The sequence below is a fragment of the Sylvia atricapilla genome, chromosome 15 (assembly GCF_009819655.1).
Source record: "Sylvia atricapilla isolate bSylAtr1 chromosome 15, bSylAtr1.pri, whole genome shotgun sequence".
Taxonomy (NCBI): Eukaryota; Metazoa; Chordata; class Aves; order Passeriformes; family Sylviidae; genus Sylvia; species Sylvia atricapilla.
In genome coordinates, this window is record NC_089154.1 from 15,011,971 (window position 1) to 15,030,536 (window position 18,566).

The 18,566-nt window shown below is 46.7% G+C and overlaps 2 protein-coding genes across 6 annotated transcripts in view; one reads left to right on the forward strand and one right to left on the reverse strand.

Annotated features, from left to right (window-relative positions):
* Positions 1 to 939: 939 nt before the first annotated feature.
* On the reverse strand, positions 940 to 5,399 carry CEP20 (centrosomal protein 20). Of its 5 annotated transcripts, none has more exons than XM_066330316.1 (6): positions 5,300 to 5,399; positions 4,566 to 4,763; positions 4,357 to 4,415; positions 3,852 to 3,952; positions 2,882 to 3,021; positions 940 to 1,361 (listed from the first exon to the last, which is right to left on the reverse strand). In XM_066330316.1, exons 1-6 carry the CDS (start codon positions 5,325 to 5,327, stop codon positions 1,285 to 1,287), a joined length of 603 nt encoding a protein of 200 aa, XP_066186413.1. In that variant the 5' UTR covers positions 5,328 to 5,399; the 3' UTR covers positions 940 to 1,284. The 5 variants fall into 5 exon arrangements, with proteins under 5 accessions (XP_066186413.1, XP_066186412.1, XP_066186415.1 ...); XM_066330315.1 differs by having other exon boundaries at positions 2,882 to 3,024; XM_066330318.1 differs by lacking the exon at positions 4,357 to 4,415 and having other exon boundaries at positions 3,852 to 3,936.
* A 4,437-nt stretch (positions 5,400 to 9,836) lies between these two features.
* Positions 9,837 to 18,566, forward strand: part of ABCC1 (ATP binding cassette subfamily C member 1 (ABCC1 blood group)) — a 45,891-nt gene continuing 37,161 nt past the window's right edge. Inside the window, exon 1 of the mRNA XM_066330322.1 lies at positions 9,837 to 9,967. Within this exon, the coding sequence (XP_066186419.1) occupies positions 9,920 to 9,967 (48 nt within the window). The 5' untranslated portion in view covers positions 9,837 to 9,919. The remainder of the gene's footprint in view (positions 9,968 to 18,566) is intronic.

Here is an 18,566-nt window from a genome sequence, read left to right on the forward strand (position 1 = left end):
GTGATGGAGGTGTGAGCAGAGGGCACACAGAGATTCCCCTGCCTGATGCAGTGGTCAGCTGCCACTGCTGCAGAGGACTTAGAGGTGGATTTGATGGAGGTTTATTTGCAAGCACACGCCCTCCCCTCCTGGCAGCAGTCCTGAGACACAGATCAGGCAGTGGGGAGCTGCCAGCACTGCCAGTCACAGGGAGATGAGCTCACTGCTGAGGCTTCAAAGGGATAAAGGCAGCCTCTCTGCAATTCCACACTACAGGGCAGGCTGCTCGGAGAAATAAAAAGATCCCTGCAATGCTAACTGGCTCAAATCAAGATAAAGGCAAAATTTCACAGTGTGCACAACTTGGGGTCCTTTCAACTTCACAGACTGCAGGTTCTCTTCCTCTCTTTCCCCCTCCACTGTACCAATTATCTAACAATAAAGGTTTTTAAGCACCCGACTCTAGAGATTTATTTATACAAAACTGCTCTCAGTACCACTGGGTATTTTTAACATTTATGCATTTTGTTAAAAAATAGATGTTATTTTTTTTATGTACCCCTGCAAGTTCGGCTTTTAAAATAAATTACCATTTAAAAACATGTAAATATCTCGGCTAAAAAAGAATTCTGGGAATCAGTAATCTACTATCAACTTTATTTTTAGCTTTGCCTGACTTTGAGTTTCATGTTGTTTGGGAAAAAAAACCCTCCCATTTACCCAGTGTTACACCGTACAATTTATAGCGACTCCAGATGGAAAAAACTTACTCCCATTTGTTTAGTAGCATGAAGATAAATATAGTCCCCATTGCCAGAGAATTAAAAACAACTATCCCTCTAAATCACTTCCATTTTCTATTAGAATTTCTTTTCCCTTCCTTATCTGAAAGGTGCAGCTTCTTTTTAAAAAGAATGATTAAAATGTTTCGTTTGAACACTTTCAAAATACCACATAGAATAAAATTTAAAAATTTATTCAGAAACACAGGTAAAACACACCGAGATTTAAGTGCAGAAAACATAAGTTATTCTATAAAAATTTACTGGATAAACCCAGTATATTCAGGTGCAATTCTCTAATGTGAGTCCCTATACAGTTTTCCTTCTATCAGCACTGGGGAAAGAGAGCTTTGCTAACAGTTTTTAAATTGACAATAACTATCACCTTGCCATCCTGTCCCATGAGTACATGTTACAAGCTAAAATGGTCCCACTGCATTGACTGGAGAAATTTGTGCAACGAAGAAATGTCCTAAATTAAATCTGACAGACGTTGAAATGAGAAATTAGAAAATGAAAGGTATCATCTCTTTATACTTTGTAAAATAAGAGGCTCTTCGATGGTTGTGCCAGCCATCCTTCCTGGTTCTGGAATTCTGTCTGAAAATGAAACACAGACAGAAATATTCTCATGCATCTGGAGGTCCAAGCTGTTCTACTTATCAAAGGTTATCTTCTACTATTATCAACTCTGATGCACAATATCATCATAGAGAACCCAGGCGATTTTACAAATAAATGTTTCCATGCAGCTGGAGAGAATAAAAGCTTTGCACCACTAAGATCAGACTTCAGAGAACTCCCAACTCAGCTGCAGTGACTGAGGTAAAGAAACACCATATTCCACACCTTTTGTCAGGATCCCCAGTCTGCTGGAGTGCTCAGACATCTAAACAAACAAGATAATTTCTAAGGTGAAAATCAAGTTAGATTGGAGACTTGGCAGGCTGAGTTTATGAATGGACTTGACTACTTTATGCAGCCCAATGAAAAGAGCTGGATAATTAGTATTTTAAACCCCAACACAAACAGAAAAGTAATTTCAGAATGTATTTACTTAAAGGTTCAAAGCCTTAAAAATTTTATGCTTTTGTTTAGTTCTAAAAGCAATGTGCTGTTGTGTCTTATGATTAATCCTGAGTTCTGTAACTAACCAATTAAATCTCCATGTGAAGTTATATTGGAGTCAAGAGGACAGGGTGACCCTGCAGAGTCAGTAGAAACGAGTGTGCTTTAAAAACAATTCTCCTACACACTCAGTTTGTTTTAAAAATGGAGAAAATTTTGACACAAATAACTGTTTTCTAACGAAGATGTAATTCATGGCAGTTTTGGTATGGAAATGTTGTTTCTTCAGCCCCCTCTTCTGGCAGAAGAAAATCGGCATTGTCTCAATGAATTAACTGTTAAAAAACTGTTAGTATTTATCACACTTCTTGGACCTCAGTAAGACCTCAGGCTTCATACTTTTGAAACTTCTGGATACAAACCAAATAGTTTGTAGTATTAACAGGAGAGTAATGAATTTTCACAGTAAAAAATGAAGCAATATGCCAAGCAGACCTTAGAAGGCAAAAACTGGACCAATGAACCTTTTCATTCTCTAGCTTAGGTGGTATTAATTGTAACCAGTCCAAAAGCAGACAGGAAAAGGCAAATAAGATTTAGCAGTGTTTACTATAAAGCAATGAACTTTGGGCTTAAGCTTTTGTGGCAAATAGGATATGAATTATGTTCTCAGAAAAGGTTTATGCCTTATGTAAAGAACTGACAGGTAAAGAGTTAAGAACTTTCTAAAGAAATCAGGTTAGACCAGATAAGAAACAGAGATATGCCCACTATTTAATATATTTTATTGAGAATTTAGGTTAAAATCTTGTATTAAATTCCCAATGTAGTGACACTGTCTCTACTTGACCCTTTTCAGATTGGTAATGATGTCAGAGAGTACAGTTTGGGCAGCTGAACTTGTAGGGAAATGGTAAAGCCAGCTGGTGCCAGAGGAAAGCATTCCTTGCCCGGAGCAGGAGGTACACAGTGTCCAGCTGCATGTTTATGCATGGTACAGGAAATCTATCAAAGTCACAGGTAAAGCTCTGCAAAAATGACATTGCACTCACCTTTTTGATTTCTCTCCGCAGGTGGTTTGCCAAGGTTCTGCTTTGGGTAAGTCAGCAATGACACTTTAGGAGGGATATTCTGGGTACTTTCTTCTTTACCACCGTGTAAGAAATGAGAGAGAATTCCATATAGGAGAGGTCTGCTTTAAAGGGGGAAATGACAAAAGTAGCCTATAAAGTCTACGAAATATTGGGCATTAAAAATACACCCTTCCCCCAGGACTTCTCAGATCTTAACATTTACTTCTACAGCATGCACAGATGTCTTTAATGATTTCAAACACATCCAAATACCATTACATAAATAAGCCCAGACCTGAGCTCCCCCTGAACACCAGCACTGCCCTGAAAAGCTCAGACTAAAGAGACACTGAGCCCCAGCTCCCCTGGCAGGTGAAGAACTGGAGTGTGTTTAGCACAGATCAGATCTGCCAACAGGTGAGACTTTGGTGGGCTGTAGGTGAGTTCACCAGAGCACATCTCAAACTTGGCTCTTCCTAAGCACCTGACAGGTTCAGACAGCACAAGCTACAGGGAAAGCTGAACGTGTCTGAACCTGCTTCAGCCCTCAGCTCATTAAGGCAGTTTTATTGGAGCACTCTCATTTTATATCTAATCTCACAGTAATATTTTATTGCTCCACATAGCAACTCACAGATATGCAAAGAGCAGATCTACCTTCTGCAGAAAGCAGAGTGTGCTGCTGAGAGAGTTGTGTTTTGGTGCACAAGGGTGCTACCTGGAGAATGCCACTGTGTTGGCAGAATTCAGGGCTCCTTTGGACTGTGTCTGAAAGTGGCCCCATGTTTGGCATCATGAAACAGAATCCAGCATATTGGAACAGGGATCAGCCACATTTCAATTGGTGAGAACACTTATATGTGATTTATAATAACACTAAAGAGAAAAATACATCTGCATGCAGAATATACATATACAGAATATACTGCATTCCAAAATTCCTCCTTACACTGATTTTGCACTTGGATCTTCAGCTACATTCAGCTCTTTGGCAAGAAATTGTCTATCCAAGGGCACTTCAGGCTGGCCAGATTCTGGAAAAGAAAATCCCTGAATCTTAAGACTGGCAAGAAAAATATCACAGATTAATGGAAAACTTCAAAAGATCATGAGAGCACACACCTCCCTTTTAGATTATTAATAACTAACAGTGTATTGTAATTCCAGGGAACTCACTTAAGCATTAGTGATTCATTCTGGTATAATTTACAACAGCACATTACATTTTTTATCTTCACTCTTAAAGAATCTAAGAAAAATATTAAAGAAGTCTTGCAGTATAAAGATAAATTCATCAGGCAAACAACTCTTTCTCTAAACTACCACTCTCAGGCATTTCAAGAAATTTAAATTTGCAGGCTGTTATCAAGTTTACTTGCTCTTGCATCAACTACTGTGTCAAACAATTTACCTCAAGGGTAAAGGAACAGAGTTTACCTCAAGGGTAAAGGAACAGAGAGAAGAGTTTTCTTGAAAACTAATGGAGTGATTTGGCTTAATGCTGCGAGTAGAGCTGTGGAAAGGTTGTTTGTAACCTGTTAATCCCCGAGGCAAGACAAGATTATGCAGTTTGTCATAGTATCAGTGGAATCATTCAATCAATCAATCAATCAATCAATCACAGACTGCTGTTACAGCGATGACACAAACTCATGGCCAGTACCTGCCGTGAGAACAGACGCGGTGTATTTGTACTTGTTGTATTCCAGGTATTCCCGAATGAGCTCGTTGATCAGGAGGTTCTCCCGGGACAGTGTCGGCCGCGGCTCGCTCTGGTCATCCAGGGCATTGAACACTTCAGCTCTGATCCTCGCTTTGATTTGGGCAAGAGCCCCTCTTTTTTCCAGCGTGTCCTTTAAAACTATCACCATAAAAAGGGCGCGTTAATTTAAAGGCAAGCGCATTCAAGCAGCAGCATTAATTAGCCCCGACACAGAAATTTGGCCCGTGCCCAGTGCAATAGCGATAAGGTATCTGCACACGTGCCAGTACCCACCGGTCTAGGAACGTCACAGATAAAAGCTAAGCCTTCAGAGAAGTGACAAATACATTTTTTTTAGTCGCAAGCAATTTAAGAAGTAAGACGTTACTGCACCGAGATGAGCTTAATACTGAAGTATACTAAAACACGGGCCACGGTAGATGATGGGGGCAGCTCCGATAGACGGGGCAGCGCTGAGGGACAGGGCAGCGCTGAGGGACGGGGCAGCGCCGAGGGACGGCATGAGCGCCCGCGGCAGCTCGGAGAGCCGTCCGTGTGGCCGCGGAAGGCCGGCCTGCCCTCCCGGCGGCACGGCACGGCACAGCCACGGCCACGGCCACAGCCACAGCCAAAACCACGGCCACAGCCACGGCCACGGCCACAGCCACAGCCACGGCCCCGGCCCCGGCCCCGACCTGCTTTCAGCTCCGCCACAGTCGCCATGGCCGCGCCGGGACCCGGATGGCGCCAAGCGCAGTGCGCAGGCGCGGGGCCGGCAGGGAGGGCGCTGAGGGGACAGCGCCCTGAGGGGACAGAGCTCTGAGGGAGCAGAGCTCTGAGGGGACAGCGCCCTGAGGGGACAGAGCTCTGAGGGAGCAGAGCTCTGAGGGGACAGCGCCCTGAGGGAATACAGCTCTGAGGGGACAGCGCCCTGAGGGAATACAGCTCTGAGGGGACAGCGCCCTGAGGGGACAGAGCTCTGAGGGAGCAGAGCTCTGAGGGGACAGCGCCCTGAGGGGACAGCGCCCTGAGGGGACAGCGCTGTGAGGGGACAGCCGTGAGAGGGCAGAGCACTGAGGGGACAGCGCCCTGAAGGGACAGCGCTCTTAGGGGACAGAGCTGTGAGGGGACAGCGTCCTGAGGGAATACAGCCCTGAGGGGAAAGAGCCCTGAAGGGACAGAGCCGTGGGGGGACAGAGCCGTGAGGGGACAGAGCCCTGAGGGGACAGAGCTCTGAGGGGACAGAGCCGTGAGGGGACAGAGCTCTGAGGGGACAGTGCCCTGAGGGGACAGAGCCGTGAGGGGACAGAGCCGTGGGGGGACAGCGCCCTGAGGGGACAGAGCCGTGGGGGGACAGAGCCCTGAGGGGACAGAGCTCTGAGGGGACAGCGCCCTGAGGGGACAGCGCCCTGAGGGAATACAGCTCTGAGGGGACAGAGCCGTGAGGGTTAAGAGCTGTGAGGGGACAGAGCCCTGAGGGGACAGAGCCCTGAGGGGACAGCGCCCTGAGGGGACAGCGCCCTGAGGGGACAGCGCCCTGAGGGGACAGTGCCCTGAGGGGACAGCGCTCTGAGGGGACAGCGCCCTGAGGGGACAGCGTCCTGAGGGGACAGCGCCCTGAGGGGACAGATCCGTGAGGGATAAGAGCTGTGAGGGGACAGCGCTGTGAGGGGACCGAGCCCTGAGGGGACAGCGCTGTGAGGGGACAGCCGTGAGAGGGCAGAGCACTGAGGGGACAGCGCCCTGAAGGGACAGCGCTCTGAGGGGACAGAGCTGTGAGGGGACAGCGTCCTGAGGGAATACAGCCCTGAGGGGAAAGAGCCCTGAAGGGACAGAGCCGTGGGGGGACAGAGCCCTGAGGGGACAGAGCTCTGAGGGGACAGAGTCCTGAGGGGACAGAGCTCTGACGGGACAGAGTCCTGAGGGGACAGAGCCGTGAGGGGACAGAGCCGTGAGGGGACAGCGCGGGGCCGGGAGCTCCATGAGGGGACAGAGCCCTGAGGGGACAGAGCCATGAGGGGACAGAGCCATGAGGGGACAGAGCTCTGAGGGGACAGAGCTCTGAGAGAACACAGCCCTGAGGGAACAGAGCCCTGAGGGGACGGAGCCCTGAGGGGACAGAGCCCTGAGGGGACAGCGCCATGAGGGGACAGCGCTGTGAGGGGACAGAGCTGTGAGGGGACAGAGCCCTGAGGGGACAGCGCCATGAGGGAACAGGCCCGGGCCGGGAGCTCCATGAGGGGACAGAGCCCTGAGGGGACAGAGCCTTGAGGGGACAGAGCCCTGAGGGGACAGCGCGGGGCCAGGAGCTCCATGAGGGGACAGCGCGGGGCCAGGAGAGCCCTGAGGGGACAATGTGGCTCCCGCCCGGCTTCTGAAGGAGCAGGAGCTCCAGGGGATCCCTCTGCTGCCAGGGGCCCTCGGGTAGGGCCGTGCGGGGACAGAATAACCAGCACCGGCAGCGCCAGCCACCGCTCGGTGTCCGTCAGCTGGGCGGAGTGTCAGGGCTGCTGTGCTTTATCCCTCTGTATTTTTAGGGATTGGCAAAGATCGGGGAAGGAAACAGGGAAAATGAGCGAGAATTTGTCCCATGTGTGTGGCGGAGGAGCCTTGCACCGAGTCCCTGACAGATGTTCTGTTGATTTAAAAGGACTCGCCGAAGCTGAGCTTCTAATGAACAGGACCTGCCAAAATGTAACTGTATACGGGGTGTTTTGCAAGCCTGAAGATCCCTGGCGTGTCTGGAGGCTTCTGTGCGTGCTTGGTGTTGCTGGGATGAGTCAAGAGTGTTTATTTTGTCAATGCATTGAGTATTTCCCAAAGGAAATACAGCCGGTGTGGGTGAACAAACTGGATTTGCTATTGTCTAGATGGAGCAGCCTGCTGGGGCTTGAAGGAAAATGTGAGTCGTCTTAGGCAGTAAAGAGGAGACAAAGTGTTGGGGAGGTTCTTAGGTTGTTTACTTTTGTTTGTTTTTACCTTTCCTCTCAAAGAAAATATTTATATGACAGTCTTTCAAAGCATCTCTGGTAGAGGTCAAGAAATGAAATTTCGGAGGATCAGAAGTCAATGTGTTTCCTTTGCCCAGCAGTCTCTGTCAGGGAGTTAGAGCAGTGCTTTCCCCTGGCCACCCTGAGCCCGCTGCCGGATCCCCAGGGCGGCTCCGGGGACAAACAGCTGCTTATGTTCAATGTTGCGACATTTTCACAGTCTAAACATGTTTTCCTGCGTTCTTCCAGACTTCTCCATGATCTTGTGAGTCACTCTTCTATCCCGTCTGATTTTCCGTTGATAAGTTGTTGCAGTTTTCCACCCTGGTTCAATTTCCTGTCCCGCTTGTATTTGTATCGCACAGAAAAAGGTCATGCAGAATTTTGTGGGGTTCTTTTTTCTGCTTGCAAGGGACCTTTTAAAACAAGATTTCAATTTCTGTTTCTTGTATTAATCTGTGTTTTAAAAGGTGCTGTTACAGCAATGGCTTGTGAAATCTGTTTAGTGACTTTGTGGTACTCTGAAACCTTGGTTCTGTATCTGTGCAAGTTTGGCCTTGTGTCAGCTCTGGTTTTTCTTCTCCACAATATTTTGAATCTGTTACACTTTTCTTCTGAACTCTTTTGCTTCCTCTCACATTAATTATTTACTCTGTGTTTTGATTGTGCTTTGGTTTACAAGGAAATAGAATTAATTGAAAGAGCACTAGTGTGAGGTGGAAATCCAAGAATCATTATTTGAGGAGAAACATTGACATGGAGCATGATGATTAGTGACATTGGGACAGTCTGGAGCTGAAAGAAAAGCATTTGGAATGTGAAACTTAAATCTTGTTAGTCTTTTAGCTTACAGTAATATCTTGAGAAAAACGTGGGTAAAAATGTATCTTTCCAGACACTCCTCACTTCATGTTTATTAATCTCTTTTGCATATAAAAATAAAGGGAATCATACTTGAACATTGAGCTGTTCTCTAGCAACACCATAAAGATTTTAACACGATATGGGTTAAGGTCTGGGTTAAACTGACAAGCTCGTAGAACTGCTGACACCCGATGTGTGTGGTTTGATCTTTCAGTGATGCTGCTGCTCCATTCACCAACGCAGATGGGAGCTGGGTTGGGCTGCATTCAGCTGCTGCTGCCCTTCGACCTGACACCCTGAGAATGTGGGATCCAGGGGGACAGCCAGAAATACTGCACTCAGATGGACAATCTGGCCACCACCAGCACAGCTCTGAAAGTGCAGGTGAATAAAGCAGTCTGTCATATATGTTTTGTATCTGTGATCCCTGCCTTTAAGTTATACGTTAAATGAACAAGACCTGTCTCTTTTTAACAACTTTGTTACCATAATTGCCCTGGATGGACAAGAGCATTTTGAATTGAGGTTTGTGTGAGTGAAGATTTCAGATGTTCCTATAGAGTACTATGTAACCATCCTGCTATTTCCTGCAGCATGTGATGCCATTCCTACATATGTACAACCATACTCCAGCTGGTCTATTCTGGTACAGTAGTCAGGCAAGCTGACTGTGGATTTAACTGGTGCATTTTAAATAGGATGTGAAGAGTGCGCCGTGAGACACAACCCACTGCAACCACACGGCTGTGCAGTTAGCTCAACTACCGCATATTTTGATGCAGACCCGGTTGTGGATGAAGTTGTTTTGTTTCTGTTCGTGCTAGTTAACTTGAACCAGTTTAGGGCATTGAAACCAGTACAACTGGTTCGTGCTGAGAAGTGAGCTATTTGAAGGTCAGCTTAGGCTTTCCCTGGGGCCTTTCGCTAGGACCCTGCCTCGGCTCAGTGCCGCGGGGCCCGGGAGCCAGCGGGGCACTGCGGTCCCTCTCCTCGGCGGGAGCAGTGCCACGGAGAGGGAGATGCCGCCGTGCCCCCCGCTGGCTCGGCTCCAGACGCGGTGCGGATGCGGGGTGCAGGACCCTGGAGGGGTCCCTGCTGGGGCAGCTGACCCGAGCAGACGAGCGCGGGCAGCGGGCAGCGATTCCGCCCCGGGGTACGCTGCCGGGGGCGCGGGGCATTTCTGCCTCGTACAAAGGCACGCGTCGCGCTCCGGCCGCGGCTCCCGGGCCCGTCGTCGGCCGCGACGCGAGGCGTTGGTGGCCCGCGGGACGGCCCCGGTGCCGCACGCGGCGAGCGGCGGGCCGAGGCCGGGCTGCGCTGCGCGGGCGGCGGCGGCGCCGGGCTCGGCATCCCCGTGACGCGGAGCCAATCAGGCCCGGCCCCGCCCGCCGCCGCTCGGGCAGCACAGCCGCGCACGGGCAAGCGCTGCCGCGGGGGTCCGCGGTCGCCTCGCCGCGCTCCATGGGGATCGAGAGCTTCTGCAGCGCGGACGCTTCCGAGCCCTTCTGGGTGAGCGGCGGCAAGGGGGCTCGGCGGCGCCTGCCGGTGTCGGCACCGGCACGGAGGGATGGCGGGGAGCCGGGTGGGGCTGGGGTGGTGACGGAGCCCGAGGGGGCTGGCCCGGCTGCAGGGCAGGCGCTGCCCCGGGCAGAGCGCGGGGGCTGCGGTGCCCCGGCCGTGCGAGGCGTGAGCACCGGCGCGGAGCGGCCGCGGGCCAGCGGAGGGGCCGTGCCGTGCCGTGCTGTGCCGTGCCGTGCCGTGCCGTGCCGTGCCGTGCCGGCGGCTCGTGGTCTCCGCCTGGGCACGGTGCCCCTCTGGGTCGCGTAGCGGGCACGGGCGCGCCTCGTGTGCGGGGCTTCCGGCAGGGAGATGCTTAGAGAGGGAACTGGCGAGGGGATGCCTGCCCAGGAGACTGGGAGAGAGCTCCCGAGTGGCCGCAGCGGGGCTCTGCCCACGCGTTCGGCCGCTCGGCCGCGTTACTCGGGGCCATGCGGTAACAACAATAACGGTGTCTGCCGGCTGCCGTCACACGAGAGCGGTGCCCGTCCTGAAGGAGGCCACAGACGCGCTTGCTGCAGCTTTATCGCATGTCTGTACGGCAGTAATCTCGCTCTTCCTTAACGAAGAGTGGTGAGCGCAGGTGCTGTGCGGGAGCTGAAAGGCAGCTGTGCACAGGTGAGCGATGTGGGACGTTGCGGTGCGTTTTGCCCGGCTGAGACACGGGTCCCTGTGCGGGGCCACGCGGGTCCTGGCAGCAGCGAGGCCCCTGGGAGAGCAGGACCGCAGTGGGAATTCATCTCAGGGCCAGCCGGCTGTGTGTAGAAGCAGGTTGTGTGGATGAAAGGAAGAGCTGGAAGTTAGGAAAATAAATGTGGAGTGAGAGCTACTGAAGTCAAACATAAGGAAGACAACTACTTGTGTATTCGTCGGATGTTTGCCAAATAGTTTCGTGGTAATGATCTTCATTACTAATGAGAAAATAAGATCGAATCAGATGTCTCAATAAATACCATTGTACTATTTATCTCAAGAACCATTAGGATATTGCTGAGTAGATATTTTTAAAATCATCAAGATTTAAGACGTTTTTTTCCAGCTGATCAAAAGTGACTCTGCTAACTTGCTTTTATATTGCTTATACTAATATCTCTTTTCTGCTGTTTCCCAGGTTTTTCAGAACTGGCTGAATTATGAGTTGTCATTACAGATATTTTTTTCTCTCCGTTAGACTTTTCATTTGGACGGCTTAAAAGAATGCATGTTTCAGAGTGAGTTTATGGAAAACCTGACTTGAGAGAGCAGTAGGATTGTGAAAAAGAGCTGCCAGCTCATTCTTTGAGCTGTGGGAGTGTAACATCAGGTAGACACAAGAACTATGCATAAGATGTCAGAAGCAGCTAGTTTATGTAGGATTTCTTGCAGTATATTCTTTTAGTAGGAAAACTGTTCTCATGTGTATTACAGCCATTTCTGGTATTTTTGTAAATCCTACTCTATACATTTTTTCCACTAGTTGCATTGATTCCCAGCGGTTTGGGATTTGTCATCCTTCTCCGAATCACATGAACTCTGCCCTTCATTTCTTCCAGCTCAAGATCCTATGGGCGTGGTTGTTTGATTTCTGGGTTCTTCTGATCCTGCAGAAGAATGATTGTGGATTTCAGTGGGGGTTAGATGTGTCTGGAAAAATCTTCCTTCATGCTGAACTTGTCTTCATAAATAACACTCTGTTTTCACTTTGTTGTTGCATCATTCTCAGTAGGGGAGAGTAGAAATGCCAGTTTGGATTCTTATGGATACTGTGGCTTGCTGCTTTTTCTGTCCTGTCCATCATTGCTGCTATTTAAAGCTGAAGTTGCAGTGGATTTTCATAATTGTCTCTGTTTATGCCGTGTTTACTGGGCAGTTTAGGTCCGTCCTGTGGTAGGCCTGCTGCTCTTCTGGCTTCTGGACTGCCCTCTTGTGCTTCTCAGAGCTGTGTGAGAGCTGCATACACAGTGGCACGTGTTCTTGCATTCTTGTGGTGGCTGCATCAGCTATTTTGGATGGTCCTGAAGCCTTGCTAGTGGAGCAGAGGGATTTCTGGCCAACTCGGCTTCAAGGAGATGATGTGTTTTCTGTCAGAGCTGATCCTGAGTTGTGGTCAGCTCAGGTTTAAATTGTGGGGGAGACTGTGGCTGAAAGGACCTAATGGACCCTTAAAACTGTATGCTAATCTTCTTAGGCTTTGCTGGCCAGGATTTTTCTTGTTTGCACACCCAAGGAATGTTATTGTTGAAAGCTCTTGTCTGAGAATTAAACAAATTGGTTTTATTTAATACTTACTCTGAAAGGTCAGGAACCCAAGGAAGATTGCCATTTTCTTCACTGCTACTTTTTTTCTTTCTCACTGTCTAACTTATCTCTGTGCCCCTACTCAGTGTGTTGACTTCACTGCAATCAGATTTTACTGCACATAGTTCTTCTATAGAACTTCACTGCATCTTGCTTCCTTTGAACTAGACTCCCCTTTTTAGACAAGTACTGGTAACCCGTGCTTGCTTTAGCATCACTGAGTGTCTTGGAATGAATATTCCATCCATAACATAAAGAAAGATACAGCTGTGCAAGATGAAGTTGCTATTTCCTGATGGCTGTTGATGACTGTAAAAGCTTGAAAAGTAGACTTGGGGTAACGTTTTGCACTACTTGCTTTCCAGTTCAGTGAATTTACAGCTTGTTGTGCCCTGACACACTGATCTAGCTTTGGCTAGAATATCATTGCTGTCTGAGCACAGCCTACCATGTTTCAATAGCAGCACAGGAAAATGCAGAGAGGTAAAGCAGGGCGAGGAACACTGTGCCTCCAGGTAAGCAGGATAAATGTCACAGCAGATGTAGAACTCACTGGACACTTTGGCCTCCTGACCTGCCTGTCTGGAGATATTTCCACATGCACAGTTGGTGGTCTCAGTGCATGTGCCTTTTGAAATAATCTGCTGCTTTTTCTTTGAATGAAATCTTGGTTTCAGTTTTTTTTTTTTCAGAGCTTGTAAACTCTGTAGTATCATGTTTAGGGAAGTCTTTTCATGTTTGAAATTGCTAAAGGAAGAGGTTAACAGTTTCTGTGACACTTTGAGATTTCAAAGCTCTCAACAGGGTTTTATGAAAAAGAAGTGGGAAATATGCATCTGAAACTTTTGAGGTTCTTGTTTATACTTAAGGGAATGTGAGATAAATGGTTTATTTTTATATTAAAGTTCTTATCATGTTGCTCACAGGCAGACACTGTATTTTTTTAAAGTTAATTTAGATAAAAATTCATTATTTCACTGGAAATTTAGTAGAATTTTTTTGCACTGTTTTCTAGTTGGGCTTTTCATTTTGAGAAATGATTGAAAGCAAGTAATTGCAGTCACTTCTAGGAGAAAACCCAAGTTTTCAGCTCCTCTTTTGTTTTGAAAACGAGAGTCCTGTAATGATTCAAACAGTGTCTGTGGCTGTATAAACCCTGGCCTGTCTCTTCCCTGTTTGTTCAGAAAGCTTTTGTGAAGCCTTTTTACTGTTAGTCAAGAAGGAGTATCCACACACTAAGTTTAGCACTTCTTTGTGTAAAAACCAACTAGAGAATTAAAACAGACTGGGTGAGTGAAGGTGAGGCAGAACCTCACACAAAATCCAGAGACCAGTTTGGAGGGATTGGGCTTTGCTTCCTTTGCCATTGTGTAGAGTTCTGTCTGAGGCTTTCCAGCACGTTTGTCTGCCTAAATAAACGTAATTTTTAGTTTTTGTCCAAAGACATTATGTTTTGTGTTTGGCTGACGTTATTGTAGTGGGAGAGATCCATAACGTAGCTTGATAGAATTTTATTAAGGAAAAAAAAAATGTATTCATGTTCTTTAATGCATTGCAGTTACTAACTGACATTTGTGAAGCGATACTGTGTGACATAAACAGCTGCTGTGCTTAGGTTATTTATGAGGACACCGGTAATTTTACTGAAATAGACTTCTGAACTTCTGAAGAAAAACCAGTCTTCTTGTGCAAGGAGGAATTTCGTGTTCTGAAGATCTGTGGCTTGTGCCGTCAGATCAGATAGGCAGTCAATTGGCACGTCCCTTGGAACCCGCAGCTCTTTGCGCTGTGAGATACGTCTTCAGTGCTTTCTCGGTGTGTTTGGTGAAGCTAGGGAGGGTCTTGGAGGTGCTGTGGGAGGGCCCTGGGTGAGCCTGATAAAAGCTGTGAGTTTGGTCTCTGCTGAAAGGGAGTGCACATCATGAAACTGCTTATGTTTGCTGCCACAGGAAGGTCATATGTGCGCAACATTTGGAACAGACGACTAGCAGAGTGATAAACAAGGAAACCTTGACACAAAATGGTGCTTTACAGTAATTAACAGCAGATTGCATGACTCTCATGCCTTGGTGGTTGTGTTTTTTAGCAATGAAAGCCAGAGGCTTGTTTGTCAGCTTTCTTCCGTTTGTGTACATGGGTCTAAATGCGCATAGAAAAATTAGACTTAGATTAGAAACGAAACGGATATCCCTTAATCCAGAATAGATCAATTTAAGGGAAATACAGGGAAATTAAGCCTGATAATCTGTTGTTGATGAGGATTTTCTGAACAGATGACCTGTCACTCTACAGCTGGCAACTCAGAATTGCTCAGAAAAGTTAAATGAGGGGAAAAACCCTCGGCCAAATGCCTGAATGACTTGTGCTGTTTCATGCCATTACAGTGCAGTTTACATCGAGGCACTGTGCTGTACTGGGGCCCGGTGAAGGTCAGCCCGGGTTGGCTGAAGTCACTCTGGGTCACATCTCTAAAAAGCCTACTGCCGGGTACTGACCTTTTGCTTACTTTTAATAGAGTCAGAATTCCTCGGGTTGCTGCTTTCTCACTCTTTGCCTCTGTGCTGACTTCAGATACACTTTATTCCAATTTAAAATGTTGCCTTAGTCTCTTGGTAAGATTATTACCCAGTTGTGTTCAAACTTCTCAGTGATTTGAACTCCAGCTACAGGCTGTTGCATTATGAAGCAGAAGCCCTGTGTTTGGTGCAAGAAGGAGATGAGAGCAGGAATCCTTCTCTTTTATCCTTTTAGGTAACAGTGATTTCAGTGAAAAACCTTGCAGAAGGGTAAAAACAATCCTGAGGTTCTGAAACTGGAAGTAGTAAATATTTTGTTGTCGAGTGGCCAATTGTTTTGTCACGGTACTTGCAGATACGGCAGGGTATAGAACTGCAGCATCTGTAGAGAGAGGCTAAATTTTAATTTTGCAAGTGCTATAATCTGTTATATGTTTCTCTGACACGAAAAATAGCCATAGTTTGGTGGCTTTCAGCTTCTTAGATTACAAAGCTCAGCTCTTGTAAATGCCACAGCTGCAGGTGCTCCTTTCTCTGGCAATTTGTTAGCACCTGCTTCTTATTTTAGGCTAAAGGGAAAAAAACACAAAATATGGGATTTTTTTAATTGGAATTTTACACACAGTTCCAGCTGATGCAGTGCTTTTGATAATAAAAGATCTCAGCTTTTTATAAACATTAGGAAATACTCACTTGTGGGTTTGGGGCAAGGAGGTACAGACACCTGATTTAAGTTCAGGACCAGTTATTGGAAGGTAGGAGCTTTTCCTTGTCTGGGTTAACAAGTCAAATCTGTGTTATGTAAGTAATTACTGTTGAGAACGTAAACAATTAAAACCATTTATTACTTGCTAACCATTTCTAATGGAAAATATGATGAGAAATTAAGGGCATTTTCTCATCACTAGAAACAGTGGTGATTTCCCCTCCTTCTTTCTTTATATAAATGATAAAAATTTTAGGACCCTTGTTTATTATGTGATTATTATTTTTGTATTTTCCACCTCTTGCTGTAACAGTCTTGTCTTGGACAACACGATGCTCAGATTCAGAATCTGACATGAAGGAGAGGCATGTCCTTTTTCTGTGGTCTCAATTTGCACGTGGTATTTGGGAGGCTGGGATAGAAAACTTTTGTAGGGATTCTGGAGTACTTTTCTTGCACAAATATCTGCTGTTTGTCTTATCAACTTGTCACTCCCTGTGGTGCAGCATGAATAATAAGCCCAGCAGAGCAAATCTGATGCTGGTGAAGATTGTGCCATGATCATGTTTGTTTAGGCTCCATTCTAAACATGCTCCTGGACAAATGATGAGCCTCAGCACAGGTTTTGTGAGCTGACTCCAAAACCTGAATGGCAGAGCAAAGATGGCATATCAGGTATCAGGGGCTTTTTCAAAGCAAGGTCAGAATTCCTTTAAAGCAGCCTTAAAGAGAGAGGTTCTGTTCTGCACTTGTTTTACCTTGGGCTCTGCCAGATCTGCCAAATCTCCTGTCTGGGGAGAGGCAGGAAATTTGCTGTCCTAGATAGATGCCATGAGGCCATTGGCTTTTGGCCTACACTGAGAGAGAGAGTGGTTCAGTCAGCCCGTGGTTTTATAGGTGCTGCACTGGGAAAGTTTTCAATCCTGTATCTAGAGCTGACAGACTGTAAAACTTCTGTTTCAGTGGGAAAGTGATGATACTGTTATAATGAAAGTTGTCAGCTGCAATTACAGTGTTAGTACCTGAGAGAGCTAATTACTTTCGTTCAACTAAATGTAAACATGGCATTAAACAAAAAGTCTTTTACTGTTGGAGAGATAAGATTGAGGAACTTTATCTTGGTATTACAAGGGAGGTAGTTCTTCTGTGGCTGATACTGAACAGTGGGTACATAACGTCAGTGTCCAACTCCAGCTGAGGGAGTAAGTTGACCGTGATGTTGAGATTCCAGTGTGAGTTTGTAATTCCATTTTTTCCATAGCTGTGTGGTAATGTGTTCAGTCACTTTTCAGTCACAGTTTGGTTCAGGCAGGTGGATTTAACAGTGTGGCTGGCAGCCTGGGTCTCTAGCACACTCACACACAGCAGGCATGAAACTGAGCACTTTGGGTCTCTCCATCTCTGCCAGTGAGAATTCTGAAGTGTGCTGTGGGTCAAGTGGGATTATTGATGTGAGAACAGGCAACCCCTGGCTGCTCACTTGACAGCCTTTCCTGGCTGCCAGGAGAGGCAGCCAGCATCAAATGCTGTTATTCCTCAGATCAGCCATTCTGTCCTTGGTCTGTCTTCCCTCAGCAAAAGCAGAATAACTGGCCTTTTGTGTTGCAACTTTGTCTGACAGTTCTGCTGCCAATGCTTTTATCTTGGCTGTTCCTGAAATTTTAGACAGGAATTAGTGTAGTTCTTAATTTTCCCGGGTTTATGCACTGTTAAGTGAGTGGTTTACCTGTGAATGGATCCACTTGATTCTGGGGAATGCCAAGCACTTTTTGTGCTCTTCTTGTAGAAGGTTTCATTTCAGATGTGATAGGAAGCTTTTTTGTGCCATGAGAGAAAACATGCTAGAGGGCACTAAAACTGTGGACTGGTATTTTTGAACCATAGTGCTGATGATAGAAATGAAAACTGAGAAGTAGGTCAGGTAAAGTTAAAAATACCCATCTGCTATTCTGGGAAACTTTGAAATTGTTAAAGAATTTTTGAAAAGAAAAACTAACCTGAAACTATTTAACATCTGAGATACGGTTCTTCTGGACTACACTAAAACTTAAGCCAACAGTGTATTTCTCCCAACATCTACCAAGAAAGGAACAAGGAAAAAAAAGATTGTTTCTTCTCCAGTGGGTCCCTGCAGTCACAGCTCAAAATAAAGGATTGAACAGACCTATAGACTTGATCCCTTTTTCCCCTCCCTTTATGGCAGGAGGCTGCTAGTTTGTGCAGGCTTTCAGTAGTTGTATGTCTGTCATTTGATGTGACTTTGCAAACTAGAAGAGTTAACTGATTGGTCAGAGTGAAAATCGTTAATCTTTGAGCTGAGAAAAAAGGAGTAACTTCATATTTTAATAGAACTTGCTAAAACAGGGTTTCTAAAACTTGAGTCAGAAAAAATGTCATTAATTTGCTAATTAATGTCTGTTAAATACAAAGGCCTGCTTCAGTGAAAGTTTCTGCATTTTGTTTGTGATGGAAAAAAACAATTCTGAAACTGGGTTTATATAAAGCAGAGGAGAAGCATGTACTTTCCACCAGCAGAACTAGTCTCGGCTTGTGTAACTGAACCTGTAATTTAGATGTGAATGCATGCTGGTTTCATGGTGAGAGTGACACATGTTCCAGCTGCACTGGGATCTCCTAAAGCTGTGGTGTCCGTGCAGAACTTGGGGTATGCCTGCCTTTTGTCATGGGTTGAGTCCCTCTGTGTCCCCTGAGGTCAGTCCCAGCTCGGTGCAGTCTGAGAGCCTGCTGCTGTCGTGTCCTACAGACACTCCCTGCCTGCTGCTGTGTGCCTCCAGTGGCCCAGTGCCTTTTGGACTGGTGTTACTGGGAGCCTGCAGCAGCTGCTGGGTGGTCTGTGCTCCTGGGCTGGAGGGCTCAGTGAGGGCATCAGGGCTCTGTTCCTGTCTGTGCTGCTGCCTCCTGCTGCCACGGCCTCAGGGCAAATAGCAGGGAAATACTGTCTCTCACTTTGTGTTCCTTGCCTTTTGCCACCTGGGTGAATGCCAAATGGAAGTGGCTTCTGCATCTCACCTGTGTGTTACCATTTCTTTTG

Bases quoted from the DNA above. Each gene is read 5' to 3' on its own strand.
- CEP20 (XM_066330315.1), bottom strand. From the start codon at position 5,327: ATGGCGACTGTGGCGGAGCTGAAAGCAG. The intron at 3,953-4,356 runs GTTCCTTTACCC...CTTAAGATTCAG, and splicing joins TCAAGAAAACTCTTCTCTCT to GGATTTTCTTTTCCAGAATC. The intron at 1,362-2,881 runs GTGAGTGCAATG...TTTCATTTTCAG, and splicing joins TGCGGAGAGAAATCAAAAAG to ACAGAATTCCAGAACCAGGA.